The 17,016-nt window shown below is 63.2% G+C and overlaps 1 protein-coding gene across 2 annotated transcripts; it reads right to left on the reverse strand.

Annotated features, from left to right (window-relative positions):
- Nucleotides 1-4,658: 4,658 nt before the first annotated feature.
- Nucleotides 4,659-16,676, reverse strand: LRPAP1 (LDL receptor related protein associated protein 1). Of its 2 annotated transcripts, none has more exons than XM_049630223.1 (8): nt 16,412-16,676; nt 13,032-13,176; nt 10,220-10,344; nt 9,252-9,372; nt 8,904-9,062; nt 7,848-7,930; nt 6,248-6,349; nt 4,659-4,967 (listed from the first exon to the last, which is right to left on the reverse strand). In XM_049630223.1, the coding sequence occupies exons 1-8, from the start codon at nt 16,631-16,633 to the stop codon at nt 4,905-4,907; spliced, it is 1,020 nt and encodes a 339-aa protein (XP_049486180.1). In that variant the 5' UTR covers nt 16,634-16,676; the 3' UTR covers nt 4,659-4,904. The 2 variants fall into 2 exon arrangements, with proteins under 2 accessions (XP_049486180.1, XP_049486179.1); XM_049630222.1 differs by having other exon boundaries at nt 6,248-6,424; nt 16,412-16,675.
- Nucleotides 16,677-17,016: the final 340 nt, after the last annotated feature.

Genomic DNA, 17,016 nt, shown 5'->3' on the forward strand with positions numbered 1-17,016 from the left:
CATGAGTTTCTCCAACTTCATTTACTGAAAAGTTTCTCTCCTCAAACTAGAAGTTTCCAGTTCTTTCCTCCAGAATCTAGAGGTTCTATTTGGTTCTTGGAGTCTGTTAGCTTGTTCTTGGAGACAGTTCTGAGTCTGTCTTGTATTCTGTAAACAAACAACGACAGGGCTGCTGTATCCCCACGCATCGGGATCATCATGGTCACTCCAATCTGTCTTCAGCCTGTGGCTGCCTGTGTTGACTCCCGTCTTCATGCCTGATTGTTTTCTTTTTTAAATTTTTTTTTAATGTTTATTTATTTTTGAGACAGAGAGAGACAGAGCATGAATGGGGGAGGGGCAGAGAGAGAGGGAGACACAGGATCGGAAGCAGGCTCCAGGCTCTGAGCCATCAGCCCAGAGCCCGACGCGGGGCTCGAACTCACGAACCGTGAGATCGTGACCTGAGCTGAAGTCGGACGCTCAACCGACTGAGCCACCCAGGCGCCCCCCTGATTGTTTTCAACTCTGCATTTGTGAACAATTATGCTTCGGTTTGAGAACTAGGGCAGTTCCTTCCAGAAAGGGTTCTTTTAACGTCTGCCGGCCCAGAAACACCAGACCTGCTGTTTGTGGTCTGAGGCCCAGCACCCAGGCACGGACTCTGGCCCTCTAGTCCCCCCCTCTGCACAGGAGCCAGCCAGCCCCCACTTCCTGGGGCAGGCGGAGGGGTCCAGGTTCGTGTGGAGGCCCTCCCCTTAGGTACCCACCGCACCCCAGCTCATGGCCCTGGATGTCCACATCCGCGGGATGGACGCAGAGTCTCATACTGCACTGCCTTCCTGGGCTCTTGTGGTTTGTCTCGCCCTGGTCACATCTTCCCAGGCTGTCCCATTTCCACCGCTCCTCAGGAGGGAGGCCGACTCCCCAGTGTGGCGGCTCCTTGCAGTGAGTTAGAGCCCCTAGCCCAGTCACACTGTCACCTGTGGTTGCACATTTGCCCGGAAGCTCACTCTGACCACGCCCCCCCCCCTTTGATGTGTAGTATTTTCACTGACATTCAATTAAAAGTATTTCCTAACTTCAAATAGCATTTCTTCTTTGGCCCACGTGTGCTTTTAAAGTTCCTAAATGTTCTTATTTTAATTGTCTCTTTGTTACTGAGGGCCTCCTTTGTTGCACTGAGGTCCAAGAACGTGATCTGTATCATCTAACCTTGCTGCTAATTTACTGGAATCTTCTGTGTCCTGGTACACGGTCAGCTTTTAAAATGCTCGTGTGCACTAAGCACATGTTCTCTCCAAAGGGCACAAGGAGATCACACCTGCTGCCTGCAGTGCATCCATCTGTGTCCTCCGTCAGTGACCTGAGCTGCTGTGCAGAGAAGCTGGCACAGGGGTGGCGAATTAAACGGAAATGAGACATAGAGGGTAAAAGCCGATGAAAGAAAACTAACAAACAATGGAGGGAAATCAGCGAAGCCGAAGCTGGCTCTGGGGGAAAATGTCTAAAACTCGACAAAGCCTCGGCTAGACTGACCGGGGGGTGGGGGAAGGGGGGGACAGCAGAATCCAGCAGCAGGAACAAAAATGGGGCTCCACCGCAGACCCGACAGGCATCAAGGGGACAACTTTACGCCAACTGTTTTGACAACTCAGATAAAATTGCTCAGATACAGCCCTGTATCTAGCCTTAAAAACCGAGTTCTTAATCAAACTCTTGGCACCAGGGACACCGTGGGCCCAGGAGGCTCCAGCAGGAAGGCTGGGGCACGTCAAGGGGGAAGGAATGCCACTCCTGCGCCGGCCACGGCAGAGCCTGGCAAGGGACGCTCCCGGCTCGCCTCAGTCCGATGTGACAGCAAGTGTGATGCGCTTCACGCGGCAAGAACAAGGCCCACGGCCCGTGTCCCTCGCGGGTACATGTAAGCGAAGGCATGGCGCTCAGGGAGAAACGACACGAGAGGGTGCGCCGACACACGGGGATCCGGGACACAGGGCGTGAGGTCATTATATGAAAACCACAAACCGAGGTGAGGAGACACCACAGACAGTGGCATTCGGTATGGAACACGCGGGGAGAAATGTAATGAAAACGTGCAGCGTCCGTGTACAGAGAGACGCAGGGCGGGCTAAATAAACGGGGTACACGCAACGCGAGAGGCTCGAGACTCCATCCCGGGATGTCGATTCTCCCCAGAGCGAGCCGCTTACTCAAGGTGATCCCTGTCAAAATTCTAGTCGCTTTTGCAAAAACCAAGAAGCTGACTCCAGGATACACATGGAAATGCTAAGACCCGGAATGAATCTTTAAAAACAGGAGGGAAACGCACACCCCCTGATTCCAAGCCTTGTTCTAAGGCTACCCTAATGGGGACGGCGATAGCACGAGGACAGTCTAGAAACAGCCACACCTGTGTGTCACTTGAGTTTTCACAAAGGCACCAACCCAGGAAACAAAGAGGAAGACGCCTGTATGAAGAGGGCACTGGAACGTAAGGAAGCAAGCGGCCCCGCCCTTCAGCGGCCGAGGGCGTGCGGTCAGGGGCAGGGCACCGCTGGACGGAGCGCACACGCGCAGCGAAGCGCCTCCTCGCGGTCGGGCTCCGTGTGCGGACGGTCGAGCGCAGGCAGAAGCGAGCTCCGGGGAGAAAGGCGGGTTCGCCCGCGGGCGGGGGGCTCGTCCTCCGCATCTGCGGCCGTGAGCGCACACGGGGCGCAACGACGCGCGCCTGGGCTGCGGGGTGCGCGCGCCCCCTCCTCGGCGCTCGAAAAGTAACCAAACCCCGGGGACGGGCCACCCTGCCAGCGGAGCCCTCCAACGCGCAGCCAGAACGTCCAGTAGACTGGACCCCAAGCCTCTCGCGCCCTCCTGCCGGCCAGTGGCACCGCGAAAGCAGTCGGGGCCGTCCTGCACGCTGGGGTGAACGCATCCCGCGGGACCATCGCTACCACCAGAAGCCTGCAGGGCGCATGCGCACACGGGGACGTTCCCCACGGGGCTCCCAGCCTGTGTTACCACCCAGACCCGGAAACAACTCGACCCCAAAACGTCCAACAAGCGCACCACGGACTACTACGCGACAGCGGAAAGGTACACGCTTCCGTGAAATGATACGATTGCATCTCGACACGCCAGCTAGAAGCCACACTGCCCCCAACCCCACACAACTGTGCGCTCTCATTTCTTGCCCATGAAGTTCAAACAGGGAAGCCCAGCTTTACTGAATCAAGAAAGCGATGCCTGGGTCAGAGACAGACTGGGTGGTTCGAACAGCAGGCGTCTGTCCGTTCTGGAGGCCGGAAGTGACGATCAAGGTGGGGGCAACGGGGTTCTGGCGGGGCCTGCTTCCTGGACCACAGACGCAGACTTCCTGCTGCGTGCCCGCACCGTGGAGGGCCAGGGGGCTCTCTGGGGCCACTTCTTACAAGGACCCTGGTCCTGTGTGCAGCTCCTCCCTCGTGATCTGATCACCCCAAGGCCCCATTCCTGACACCCTCACCGTGGGAATTAGGTTCTGGTGTATGAATATGGGGGGGCCACGTGGTCAGCTGTAGGAGAGGAGTGTGGTGGGTCATCTCCACTTGGCGACCTGGGGTTGGGTTCCTGAGCACCCACTCGGGAGGACTCCTGGGCCCCGGCCTGGGGCCCGACACAGCACCGGCTTCCTCCAGTGGCAGAGGCAACGACAAACCATGAAGACCGGTCTGGTTCTCCGGCACCTCTGACTGAAGGCCAAGAGCTCCCTCAAGTCGGTTTCTTGGATGGTAAACTGAGTCAGAGGTCCTATTCTGTTTGCCTCCATGTCCTGGGCCCGACCTCCTCCTGGGCCCTGCACCCCACACAGGGGCGCTCAGAATGTGTGTGGCCTGGAGTGCGGAGGCCTGGCGACCGGCCCTTCTCTGGGCCTCGGCCGTCACCTGAGCCGTCCGTCACCCTGCCCTGCCCTGCCCGTCAGGCCTGGCAAGAGCCGTGTGCGCTGTGTTGGGAGGGCCACCCCGGCAGACCCGGTCACGAGACACGACAGGGGCCCAGGGTGAGGCTCCTGGGCAGGGGAGCACAGCAGGAAGGCCCGCCCCTCGCCCAGTGGCCCACGCAGGAGCCTGTGGTGGGGCCACCCCCCTGCTCAGCTTTACCGTGTCCTGACACACCCAGTTGGCACGCCACCCTTGCACTGGACTCTTCCCGCAGTGACCGCCAAAGGGATGGACTGTTTGGCGGACCCCAGGGTTCCCGCTGAGACCCGGATGTGGCTGATGCCACGGGGCAGCACTGGGGTCAAGCCTCTTCCAGGTTCAGCTCTGAGAAGCGTGTCAGGTCCCTGTGTGGACCGTCGGCCGTGAGGCCAGAGAATGGTCCCGCAGAGCCATCACCCCCGACACAGTCAGGCACTCGTGCTGGACACGGAGGCCCCGTGGGCTCGTGGGCTCTTCCCAAGTCCAGCCACAGAGGTGGGCAGGGAGGTGCCGGCTGAGCCCCCAGCGGGCCTGGGCCAGGTCACCCCCAACTCAACTGCAAATCGTCAAACCAGGGGGACCGTGGCCCTAGGGCCCTGAGGCCCTGAGGCCCTGAGGCCCCGGGCCCCTCCCACATCACGTAACGGAGAAGCCGGGGAGTGAGGTGCGGGGGCAAAAAAGAAACAAGACGCAGGTGCAGTGAGACCACCAAGACGCGTCAGATCACGTCAGACCATTTAAATCCCGCGCCGTGTTTTTCCGGACGCGGCATCTCCAGGGGCAGATTCACGAGTCCGACACGCCCCCGTCGGGCACTCGGGCAGTCGGAGCCGTCCTCCCGCACCGCGGACGCCCGGCCAGTCCCCCGCACGCCTCCTCCAAGGTTCTGTGCGCGTCAAGCGCCGCCACGGAGCGCCCGGGGCCCGTCCTTGGGCGGACCCCGCCCGGCGCCCCGCTCCTCCCCGGCCTTCAGAGTTCGTTGTGGCGCGCTCTGGAGATGCGGCCCGACAGGTCCTGGAAGTGCTTCTTCACCTGGAAACGAGGGCACAGCGTGAGCCCAGCGGCAATCCGCCCGACAACCACACGCGCAGTCTTGAAAGTGCAAACTCCCGGGCTTCCTGCTTGTTTTAATTTACAATCGCACCCATCCGGAAACGGCCAAAACCAAATCCCAAAAGCAGCGAACACCGGCCGGGACACCACCACCAAATACTAACGACACGCAGCGGGAGACAGATCACCCCGAAAAACAAGAGAAACGTATCCGTCGTCCACCCCGCTTGCTTTCAGAAGCGGCTCCCTCTGGGAACCCGCCGTCGCCCCGGCCCCACGGAGACCATTCCGCATGCTTCCCACCCAGCACGTGCCCTTCTCCCACGGCGGCGAAGCTTGCTTGCCCTCCCCCATGACAGCGGATTCCCCTCCGCAAATTCTCGCCCCGCGACGTCACTCTGGAACCGACGTCCCCCGCGGGCACCTGCCTCCTCCCCGACGCTGCACCACACGCAGGCACAGACCCACACACACGCTCGGTGCCGCTTCTGCCCTGTTTCACTTAAAACTTTGAGTGTGAACAGGTAGGACACCGTGTGGCTCCAGATTCAGAGGCACAGAAGAAGATCCCTCCTCCCTCCCTCCAGAGACAACCCATCCCATCTGTTCCCAGAGTGTTCCGTACGTCCTGGGAACAGCCTAGGCTCGAGCCCTCCTCCAAGCGTCCACACTGCCCTGCTGCCTCTTTTTCCTGTGGAGTCTGACCCAGGGGCTCTCCTCTGTCAAGAGCCCAACCTCCGTGCCTGGACGGGCACGTGATTCGTAGGTCACCGGCCGGGAACAACCGAACTGGCCCCAGAGTGACCTCACTCTGCTCAGGCCACCTGCCGCTGCCCTGGGACGGTTCCCATCCTCATGAGACCAAACGAGGCCTCCACACGCACCACACCAGATTCTCGGGGGACCCCCTGCCGCGAGCACGCGAATGTGCCAAAGCCACGGCCCCACACGCGCGGGCCCTGGCTCACGTCCCACACAGGGTCACCCGATCGAGAGTACGAGTTGGTCCACAGGTGTCCCTGGCTCTAAACAGGCCCAGAGGAGAGGGCTCGGCCCTGCCCCGGCGGGAGGTGTGTGGTGGCAGCAGGTGCCCCCACCAGGCGCCCCCAGGCGCCGACGACCCCCGCCCCCCCCCACCGCCTCCGTGGAGGAGGGAGCGGTGCACACGCGGGGCCAGGGAAGGGATGCTCTCCGGGAGGCCGCAGTCCTGGTGCGGACGTGACGGTCACCTGCCGGCCCCCCGCAGACCGCGCGCCCACCTTGTAGCCCAGCTCCTTGGTCTTCTCCTCCAGCATGGCGTATTTCTCTTTGTTCCGGCTCACGTGCTCTTGGTCCCCGAAGCTCTCCACGTGCTTCAGTTTCTGGTGAGAGATTTCCAGCTGCTTCTGGTAGTGGTTGTGCTTTTCAATTTTGGCTTCAAAGTGCTTAAGCTCCTCCTAGAATAACGTTCGAACAGCCGACTGTCCCCCAGCGGACTCCCCGGGCAGACCTTCCCGCTGCCCCAGAACATGGGCGGCAGCCGCCCGCCTGGGGCTCGGACCCGGTCCCGCTGGGGATGGGGCTCAGCGCGGGAAGCAGGGGGCTGCCCCCTGAGGGCGCACACACCGAGCCCCTCCACGTGCGGCCTGACGGGGCAGCTCCAGGGGGCCATCCCCACTGCCACCTGATCGGGAAGGTGGAAGGGGAGCACGCCCACGGGTGGAGGCGCCCGCCACAACCTGACGGCCTTCGCGGGCCACCTGCCCACACCTGGCACCTGCACCCTGCCCTCAGCGAACGGAACCTGCCGGGCATCTGGCTCCCTCTGGCCCCGACCCCACATGCAGCCTGACACCTGGGGCTTGGGCTTCGACCACGACTGCACTGCTCGGTCTTCTCCTCTGTCCCCGTGGCCGTCTGTCCCTTCTGGAGCAGCCACCAGCTTGGGAAGGCTCTGCGACACTGCCTTTCCTGCCTCTCCTGCCCGCACAGCGCTCTCGGGTCAGGCTCGCTGGCTCATCCCCCACATCCTGATCTCGGCTAACTGGTCAACCCCTCGGGACCTCCAGACAGGGGCCAAGCGCCCTGCCCAGGGCCCACGAGAGCCAACAACATGCTTCCCTCTGAACTGGGCCGAGCTCCACAAGGACGGGCCTGCCCACCCAGCTGCAGACGGACGCCGGTACAGGGACCTCTGCTGGGCACCCGCCGCCCTCCCTGCTGCGTCTCCTGCCGTAGCGTCCTGGTTCTCCCGCCCGCCGAGGACTCCTCGGAGGCCCCCCTTTCTGCCCTCCCCGACCCCGGGACTGTGGGCCCACCCCGCACACGTGAGCTCAGCAGCGGCCTCCAGGGCCCACATCTCAGAATGACCTCTCACCCCACGGGCCCTACTCGGAGCCCCACACCCCCAGGCTCCTGTCCTAGCGAACGGCGGCCTCTCGCCTGTGCCCTTCTGATGCCCGACCCGCTGGCCTGTGGCGGCTTGGTCACAGCATGACCCGCAGAGGTGACACTCAGGGAACCCAAAGGCCTTTCCCCCTGGGCCCACTGCCAGGGCCACAGGCAGGGTCTGCCGTTCTCCTCCCGGCCTTCGTGACCCGCGTGCTTCCTCACCAGCCCTCTGTCCTCAGACCCAGCGCACCCAAAGCTGAGCCGGACCCTCCATTCCCTGGAGGCCAGCGCTGTCCTGACGTGAACACGGAGGTCCCACATGGCTGCCAGCCAGCACGGTGAGGGACGCGGGGGACAACAGGGAAAAAAACCTGTGAAAACCCTGGCCTGTGTCAATCCCGGTGCGGGGAAGAGTCTCGCCACGCCAGCCCAAAGCTTAAAAGGTGCTACCAGGTACCGTGAGCCGGCGTCTCCCGGCACCCTGCTTACCCGAAAGGACTCCAGCTCCTTCTCAGTGAAGTTGGAGGACTTGGCCATGTCCCACAGATCTATCACTCGGGGTTCCTCGAACTCTGGCAGAAAGGCAGAAGCAGGCCGGGTGACTCCGGCGGCACCCCCCACGATGCCCGGGGCAGCGTGCACGTCTGGACACGCGTGCGTCCGGTGTCCTCGGGAAGCACACGGAGCGTTGTTCCCACGTGCGTTCCAAGGCCCCGTTGGCACGCGGCCCTGGCGACGCTCTCACTGCCCCGGGTTGCGCACGAGCATTAACCCGCACCTCTGACAGGGAGGGTCTCCCTTGGTGCACAGCCACCTCGGGCAGGAGTCGGGGGAGAGGGCGCGGGAGTCTTGGGGCCTCTGGGTCAGGACTGTGTCAGGCTACCCACGGTTCTGGGCTGAAACTCAGGCCACTGCCTGTCCTGTCTCCAGGGCAAAACCAAGCACCTGGAAGGGACCCCTGACCCCAGCCAGCATTCCTGTGCCAACATGGCGATGGGGGCCCTGCTGGGCCAGTCACCTGTCCTCCAGGCCTGGAGGAAGCCCGGAGCAAGCCAGGCCCAGCCGCCCGCCCCTCCCTCAGCGGACCCTTCCTGCCCTGGGCCCTCAACGGGCTTCGCGGGGAGTGTTCTCTAAGGACCCAGGCACCACAGGGGAAGCAGAGTCATTGGGCCGGGTCCCTCCTGGGAGGGAGTGGTTCAGGCGGGGAGGGGCGGTCAGAGTTACCCGCACCGCGTGGGCGGCCCCAGCACCATGTCCCCGACCTGCCGCGTCCGCAGGTCAAGGAAAGGACCCGCCACACTGACGCTCCCCGAGCCCGTGACGGAGAACACACGGACGAGCCAGAAGCCTGGGGAAAGGGGCACCCAGGCAGGGTTCCCGGCCGGGCCGCGCGGGCTGAGGCGGGGGGCGTGGGCGGGAGCGGACCGTGGGCGGGCGGACCACGCAGAGGGGTGGCGTGGGACCCGCCCCCCGGGCCGCGGGCGCTCGGCTCGCCTGGGACTCGCCTGGGACGGGGCGCGGGACCGGGGCCGCCCGCCCGCTCACCGGCCTCGGCGCCGTAGCCCCGGTGGCTGACTTGGCGCAGGCGGTCGTAGCCCTGGTTGATGGCGCGCAGCCTGTCCTTCAGCTCCGCGTGCTTGCTGTGCAGCACGTCCTCCTTGACGCGGCTCACGTCCAGCGGGCTGATGACGTTCTCCTGGGTCTCTGCGGGGACAGGAGCCGTGAGGGGCTGGCCGCGCCGCGCCCGCTGCCCGGGACCGCCCTCCGCAGGAAGGACCGTCTGTGGCGCACTCGGGCCGACCCCGGTGGCCCTCCGGGAACTCTGGGGGCTGCTGACTTTCGGGGGGCGGGGCGGGACGGCGTGCAGGGGTGGCTCCGCGGTCTCGCGCGCACCTTCGGTTCTGCTCAGGGCGTCCAGCAGGACGTTGTACTCGTGCACTTTCTCCCTGTGGTGCTGGAGCTCCCGCCACAGCTTGGCCAGCTCCTCGCTGGAGAACTTCCCCGAGCTCTTCGCCTGGAGGAGCGCGCTCTGTGAGCCTGCCCGCGCCCCCGCCCGGCCCCTCAGACCGGGCGGGACCCCGGCTCCCGGGCCAAGTGTGCGGCCCGTTCTCGCCCCGATGACCGTCCGACCAGGGGACGTGGCGGGCAAATACAAAGCAACGTCACCAGGCTCAGCAGAGGGGTCACGGTCACCAAAGGTGCGGGAGCGGCAGGATCCCCGGGGAGGGACCTCAGGCCAGTCACCTCCTCGCCATCCAGCTGCCCCACAGGGCCGAGGCGACACGGTGGCCACAGCAGACCCCCGCTCCCCCTGCTCTTGCACGGCTCCACCCCTCGGACCAAGGACAAGGGACTAGCGCGAGAACCCCGATTCCTGGCCCCACTCACTGTAGTCCAGACAGAAGCTGGGGGATGAAGGAGTGGAGGGACTCGCCCCGGCCACCGCCCGGTCCCACCTCCCGCACTGCCCACCCCCGCCCCCCTCAGGAGACCACAGGGGGTGAGCACCGCCCCGGCACGCCCGCCCCGCGCTGAGCACAGCTCTCTGGACCAGACACCACACAGGCTCAAACCCCAACTACCCGGACACAGAAAACCACAAAGCTGTGTCACGCGTGAGCCCGGGTGTTCACGAGTGATCGGCCCGCTCTCCTCACTCCGGCAGCTACACGGCTCGTGGGATTCCCTGGCCGGGGGCCCAGGAAGGCAGGGAGGCCTCATGGGTCCACGAAGAAACCACCGCCCCCCAGGAGTCCCTCTCAATGAGCTTCCATGCAGAGAGAGGCAGCCCCAGCAGCTCCCCTTGACTCTCAACGCCAGGGCGCACGTTCTGGGGTTCTCGGGGAGCCCCGAGGGGGTACCTTGTGCCACAGCTTCTCCAGCTTGGGGTCTCCCAGGCTGTCGTCCTCGGCGGTGTCGCTGAGGTAGTTGCCGTTCACGGCCCGGGCGTCCTTCCTGCCGTCCAGGCCGTACTTGGCCAGGATCACTAGCAGAGACACAGGTGTTCCGTCCGGCCACCGGCCGACTGGCGCCGAGAGGACCCTGGGCCCGGGCTCCGCACACCCGGCCACAGGGCAGTCGCAATAGCCCCCGAGCACGGGAAGGAGCGAGAACTATGTCGTTGGGCTCGGCCTGACCCCAGCCTCCCAGGTCCGAGCGGGGACGCCGCACCGGACCCCCTCAGAACACAGGTCACGTGAGTCTCAGGCTGCATGCAGCACCCCGGAAGCCAGAGGGTTCTGGATTCCAGTAGTGCTGGGTTCAGCATGAAGTGGAGCCAGAGACAAGCATTCAAGCCGGAAGAGGCCCCATGGACCAGGAAGCCCACCTCACGGGTGAGGCCGCTGGAGCCTTGGCACGTCCCTGTCGGGCACCGGGGGACACTGTGGTGGCCATGGTGAGGGCCGGGCAGCAGAGCGGACAGAACAGGACCCACCCGTCCAGGACTCGACTTGGGACAGGAGGGCCCTCCGTCAAAACCAACGGCCTGGACAAGGCGACGGGTCCAGTGTCGTTTGCTCCCTAAGGTGCTGGTGCAAGGCCGGGGTGACCACGAGGCCGGCGAGCCCGGGACAGATCCGGTTACGCCTGGTCCTCCCTTTCCTGTCTCAAGTCCTGGTCTGACACTGCACTTTGTGGTCCCCCAGGTGTGGCATCAGCTGTGCTAATGGCACTGGGATGAGGGGGGGGGACTGAGGGCACGCGGAGGCTCCCGGGCCACCTCCAGGATGCGGCCAGTGGCCTGCACAGGGGGAGGCCTCCAGCTCCCTGGTCCGAGGAGTCCTTCCACCACATCACCTCAGCATGCGAGCAACCCGTGCCACTCGCGCAGAAACAGATGGCTCCACCGGGACTGGGAGCCACGCCCAGGAGGCCACGGAGGCCGGAGGGCTACACCCTCCCGCTCTTCTGCCTCAGCCCTGCGCCACCCACTGGGGGCTGCTTCCTTCCAGAAAGGAGGACGTACGAAGGTTCCCAGGCCCTCCAGTGCCTTCTCTCCTGCTGGTAGCTCCAGGTCAGGCCCTGGGGAGCGGCCCCCCAAACAGTGGCTGGGGGCAGTCATGCCTAGTGTCCTCTCAGCTTGGGTTGGTTTTTTTTTTTTTTTAATTTTGTTTAATCTTTATTTTTTTTTCAGAGACAGAGTGTGAGTAGGAGAAGGGCAGAGAGAGAGGGAGACACAGAATCCGAAACAGGCTCCAGGTTCCGAGCTGTCAGCACAGAGCCCGACGCGGGGCTCGAGCCCACAATCGTGAGATCATGACCTGAGCTGAAGTCGGCCACTCAACTGACTGAGCCACGCAGGCGCCCCTTGCCTTGGCCTTTTATGTGTCTTGCCACGTTCGAGTGCGGCCACATGTAAAGCAGCAGTTAGACCGCTTTCCTCACCGCAGAAGCAGATGCACAGTACGACCCAAACAACCCACAGGGGTCTCATGGGGTTAAGAGATGCAGGGCAGCTGGGTAAACATCACCAGCTGGGTCAGAAAACCCTGCCCTCAAATCCTGCGGTGCTCACGGCTGTGACTACAGACAAGTTACCTACCCTCTGAGCCTCTGTCACCTGTGAGTAGGGACAGGAAGTACCTCAGAGAGACCTGAGTGGACACAGAACACCTGGTCTCAAGAAAGGACTCTTGTTTCCACAGAGGACGAGCATTCCACGTGTTTCCAGGCCAGCCTCCGGCTCCGCGAGCGTGAGGGGTTGGGGGGCGTTCCCGGGCAGCCTCCGGGCCCGGCCACATACGGCCCTGCAGCCACGACCGTCCCCGCCCCGGCGCTGCGCCGTGGGGGGCTGTAGCACGCTCAGACTGGCGAGGGCGCCCACGTCCCGGGGCAGGTGACAGGCCAGGGCGCCGCTGGCCTCCAGGCTCGGGAGCGAGCAGGCGAACAGGGACGTGACTCCTACTCTCTGCTCTTTGCTACAGTGACAGCAGACCGGTCAGCTCGGAAGCAGACCCCAAGACACAGCCGACGTGGGGCACCCGGGGCATGCAGGCGGCGAGCTGAGTCATGCCAGACAGGAGGAAGGTGACCTCTCGGCCCCGAGGACGCGGGTCTTTTGCACAGTGGGAGACGGAGGCAGACGCCCGCTGTCTCTTCTGGAATGCATAGTTGCAGCAAGCAGCTCACTATGTTCCACCGTAACTGTTAGAAAATTATCTTTGGGGTGCCTGGGGGGCTCAGTCGGTTAAGCATCCAACTCTCGATTTCGGGTCAGGTCGTGATCTCCTGAGATCAGGCCCCACGTTGGGCTCTGTGCGGACAGCGTGAAACCTGCTTGGGATTCTCTGTCTCTCTCTGCCCCTCCCCCCTCAAATTACAGAAATACACTTAAAAGAAAAAAAAGAAATTATTTTCAGTACAGACCTGAAATCTACCTCCCCATACCTTCCAGACTCCGGGAACCTCCCCATGGACTCTGCCAGGTGACCATGGGCAACTCGGTGGCCCCGGCCTCCTTCCCAGGCCACGCGGCTCCGGGGCCGTCAGCCGCCGAGTGCCAACGCGTCCGGGCACCCCTGCCCTGACTCTCCCCGCAATCTGCCGAGAGCCTCCCCAAACGGCCCGGCAGCCGTGTCCACGGCTGAAGGCCGCTCCTCGGAGGACCCGCCCCGGACCACGTCAGAATCGGCGGCCGGGGCTCCCCCCACACAGAAAAGGAAAGGAAGGTACCGCTGAGGTTGCGTAGGAGCTTGGCTGCTCTCTCTCCGTCCGCGTCGAGGCCCTCAGCCTTCAGCTTCTTCCAGGCGAACTCCTCTCTCTCTTGCATTTTCAGGTCTGCATGGAGCTCGGACAGTTTCACGGGGGAGAGCTGGAGCTACGGAACGAGAGCAGAAGGTTTCTGACAACCGGCCACAGGAAGAACCGGCAGGACAGCCCCGGAGATGGCGACCCGAGAGAGGGTGGCCAGGAAGACAACAAGACACGAGCAGCAGGAGTCAGGGTCCCGGGCAGTCAACACGTCCCACGTGCTCCCATTCGAGAACCTCAGGGCACTGCCGCCCTGCGGGACGAGGACCACCGGCCTTCGCACACGGAGCCTCGCCAGCCTCACCAGATGTCCACTGCATGGCACGACCTAGAAACGCCCAGTGAGGGCCTGCCCACCGCCAGCGGCTTGAGCCCGGGGGCTGCCAGTCCTCCTGAGGACACCACCCAGGCGACGGGCTGGCTCCTGCACCAGGACGCCCCGCCTCCCACCCGGAGGCTGGGGGCCTCCGCGGGGCCCCCGATACGGGGGTGGGGGGATGCAGGGACAGAATGCAGAGCACGGGGAGGAAACCATTCCCTTTTCCTTGTGTTATGTAACTAGGATAGAAAATAAACCGCGACTGGGGGGACCGGCTCACTAAATTACGGACAACGTCCACATGAAAAGAAAACCAGTTAGTGAACGAGGCTCACGGATGCCCCCACCCGCAAGCCACTCGCTAATGACGCCACAACGACAAGAGGCTCTCGGTGCTGTGTCTCTGTTCCCTGACCCAGCCTGGGGTGAGGCGGGATGAGCCCCGCGGCTGTCTTAAGTGGCCCCGAGGCTCCGGAAAGAAGCCCAACCCCCAGGGAGGCCAAGAGGAGACCCAGAGCTTGCTCCCGCCTTTCCCCGGGACTTGTCAGCTCAGGCCCCGTCCACCAGCTTGAAAAACAGCCAGGGAAAGTTCCTCAGGAGTAAGAAGATGGCACCACATGAATGCCAGGGCCTAGGGCAGGAAACTCTTCCAACTCTCTAGAAGTTTCTTTGATCCTGCTCTGTGGGTTCACCACCTCCTTTGCTGGCTGTCCTGGGGCAGGCACTAGTCTCCCCGGGACCCACACCCCTACCACCGCTCCCAAGCCCAAAACATTTCCTTTCAAAGCCTCTGGTGTGCCCCCACCTAGATGCCCTAGTCTCCTCAAATGGCACCCGCCTGCCCTCCCGGGCTCCATCCCAGGCCCCGTGGTCACCTGGATGCCCTCTGTGGACACTCGCAGGAGAACGCCAGGCCCCTGGGGAGCTGGGGCTGCAGCCTTGCCTGACCTGCGTGGCTCCCGGGGCAGAGGAACAGGACAACGGTTTGGGGCACACCGATTTCCCAGGAAGGGCACATCGGGCGCTGGGTGGTGAGGAGTTGGGAAAGGCAGGCCTGTAGTCCACCCAGGCCGAGGACACAGCACCAAAGCCCAGGCACCCACAGGGTCTCCCCTCTGCAAGCGCAGGGCTGGGTGCATCGGGACCCACGGCCAAGGACGGCGAGGGCCTGGCTCCCGGCCCAGTGCCGTGTGGATGGTGCAATGGCACTGGCGTTCCTCTTGGGGACTTCAGGGGGAGAGGACCGGAGTGCTCTCTGACCGCCAGCCGGCTCCGCTGTGGTCCCCACTCACCTCCTACTTTCTCATCTGTCCGCCTCTCCGGGACCCTGGGGGGAATCAGTGGGCCTACATCCGGCCAGGAGCCCCATGAGCTGCAGACTCGGGCCCACCTGTGCGTTACGGTCACCCCCCCCGTGTGGCTGCGCTTCAGGTTGGAAGCCTTTGGGGGCCTGGATTACGCGCTGCATCTCACAAAGATCAGTTCTGATCTGGTGCCGCCCTTCCTCCCAAATACCGAGGCCTGTTGAGTTCAGTGTGTGACGTGCCAAGTGTAACGCCCCAGACACGGCAGCATCGAGTCCCAGTGAAAGGGAGGAAAAGGGGGGCACCTGGGTGGCTCGGCTGGCTGGGTCTGACTCTTGATTTCAGCTCGGGTCACGATCCCAGGGTCGTGGGATCGAGCCCCATGCCGGACTCTGCACTGAGCTTGGAGTCTGCGTGGGATTCTCTCCCTCTGGCCGCACCCACCACACTCCAGAAAAAAAGTTTCAAAAAAAGAGGAGAAAAGGAAAAGAATTCATATGCGAACAGCTGGCACACTCCCCAGATTGTTTTACTCTCTTCAACTTAGTTAAATGTTAACGCCTCACATGGAAAAGAACTAGTTAGCAGAAAATCAAACGCAAAACAGAACCTGTTCAATATTAAACAGGTAAGTAAATCATCAATAATTAAGAGACAAGCAAACACACAGGAAGAAAGCCACTCATCAGAAACAACTGATGTGTCTACGGCATACGTGGGGAGGATAGTTTCACAGGTGTGTACCTAACTTCAAACTTAGCAAGATGAATACATTAAATGTGTACATTAAATACATACGTCAGTCATATCTCAATAAAGGGGCAAAAAAGTCACCTGGAACCAGGGTCCACTCAAACCTCTGCCAGAAGTGACTGTGTGCAGGGCACCATTCAAGGAGGTCTGCCAGCTTCTGAGCTGCTGTCAGGACAGAGACCTTAGCTTGCCCTTCCTAAGTCCCACCTGCAGCAGAGGAATGTGGTGTGCACAGAACAGGGGACAGGAGACTCCATCTCCCCTCCCCTTCTAGCCCTCCCACCTCTGAGGACAAGGCTTCAACACGTTTTAATCACAAGACCAGGATAAGAACCCGATAGGAACACTCAGAACGGGGTCTGGCACTCTGTGGGTCTGCTCAGGATGTGTCCCCCTCCCCCCCCCATCCTGTCCCGTGTCCCCCCACCGGAACACCAGGCACCCCTGAGCAGGGCCAACACCGACCACAGAGGATCAGTGCGCATGTGGCTCCTGCCCAGAGGCACCCACCAGGGCTCCGCTCAACCCCAAAGCTCCAAGGACAGCCCTCGGCCACCCCCACTGGAGTCTTGCAACACTGGAAGATGTCACAAGACCACAGCGGTGGACAGAAGTACCCTGGTTCCCATCCCCCAGGCTACAGCTCTAAGCACTGGTCTCCAACGGGAACTGGGCAGTCTCACAGAAAGTCAAGACACCGAGGTGGGATGATGTAGCACGAGTGCCCCGGTCGGGTCTCCCAAGACCGGAAGGGAGTTTCAGGGTCTTCCCAAAGGACCCCCACCCCCAACCACGGCATCTGCGTGCCAAGGCAGGAATCACAGCGCCAGCGCGGGCTGCGGCCCCCTCGGTCGCAGGAGACAGAGGACGCCCCGGCCCCGCGGCCCCAGGGTTACAGGTGACAGGATGTCCCGGCCGCCGCTCACCCGCTGGGCCTTCTCCCACAGCTGGTTGAGTTTCTCCATGCGGAACTCCCCGCCGGGCTCGCGCTGCGGCGGCGGCTCGGGCTCGTTCTTCTCCCGCGAGTACTTGCCGCCGTGGCCCGCCGCCGGCCAGGGCCCGAGCAGCAGCAGCAGCAGCAGCAGCAGCAAGAGCGGCGGCGGCGGCGGGAGCCCGCGCGACCCGACTCCGAGCCTTGACGACGCCATCTTCCTCCTCCGCCAGCCGAGACCCCCTGTCTCGAGCCCAAGAGGCCCCGCCCCCGCCCCCGCTGCGCGCCGGCCCCGCCCCCGCCGCGCCGCCTCTTGGGAGTTGTAGTCCCTCCTTGTGCGGTCGACCCAGGCGAGGCCGCCGGCGGACTACGAGGCCCGCGAAGCCCTGCGGGGGCACGTGAGTGTTTCCTAGACAACCACGCCGCGGCCTCGTGATGCCGGGCGCCCGTGCTTAGGCGGAGTGCGACTTGGGCTGCCCTCCCTTGGTTTGCGAGGTTGAGTGAGGGTCGAGCCCTGACCACGCGCGCCGCGGACTCCGGGATGGCCCCGGGCCCCTGTCCCATCTGCTCCGCAGGGAGAGTAGACAGTTCAGAGACGGG

Source organism: Panthera uncia, chromosome B1 (assembly GCF_023721935.1).
Source record: "Panthera uncia isolate 11264 chromosome B1, Puncia_PCG_1.0, whole genome shotgun sequence".
Taxonomy (NCBI): Eukaryota; Metazoa; Chordata; class Mammalia; order Carnivora; family Felidae; genus Panthera; species Panthera uncia.

Coding starts and splice junctions, on each gene's coding strand:
- LRPAP1 (XM_049630222.1), bottom strand. CDS start 16,633: ATGGCGTCGTCAAGGCTCGGAGTCGGGTCGCGCGGGCTCCCGCCGCCG. Junction 10,345..13,031: donor GCTCCTACGCAACCTCAGCG/GTACCTTCCTTT, acceptor TGTCTCTGCTAG/TGATCCTGGCCAAGTACGGC. Junction 9,373..10,219: donor TGGAGAAGCTGTGGCACAAG/GTACCCCCTCGG, acceptor GCGCTCCTCCAG/GCGAAGAGCTCGGGGAAGTT.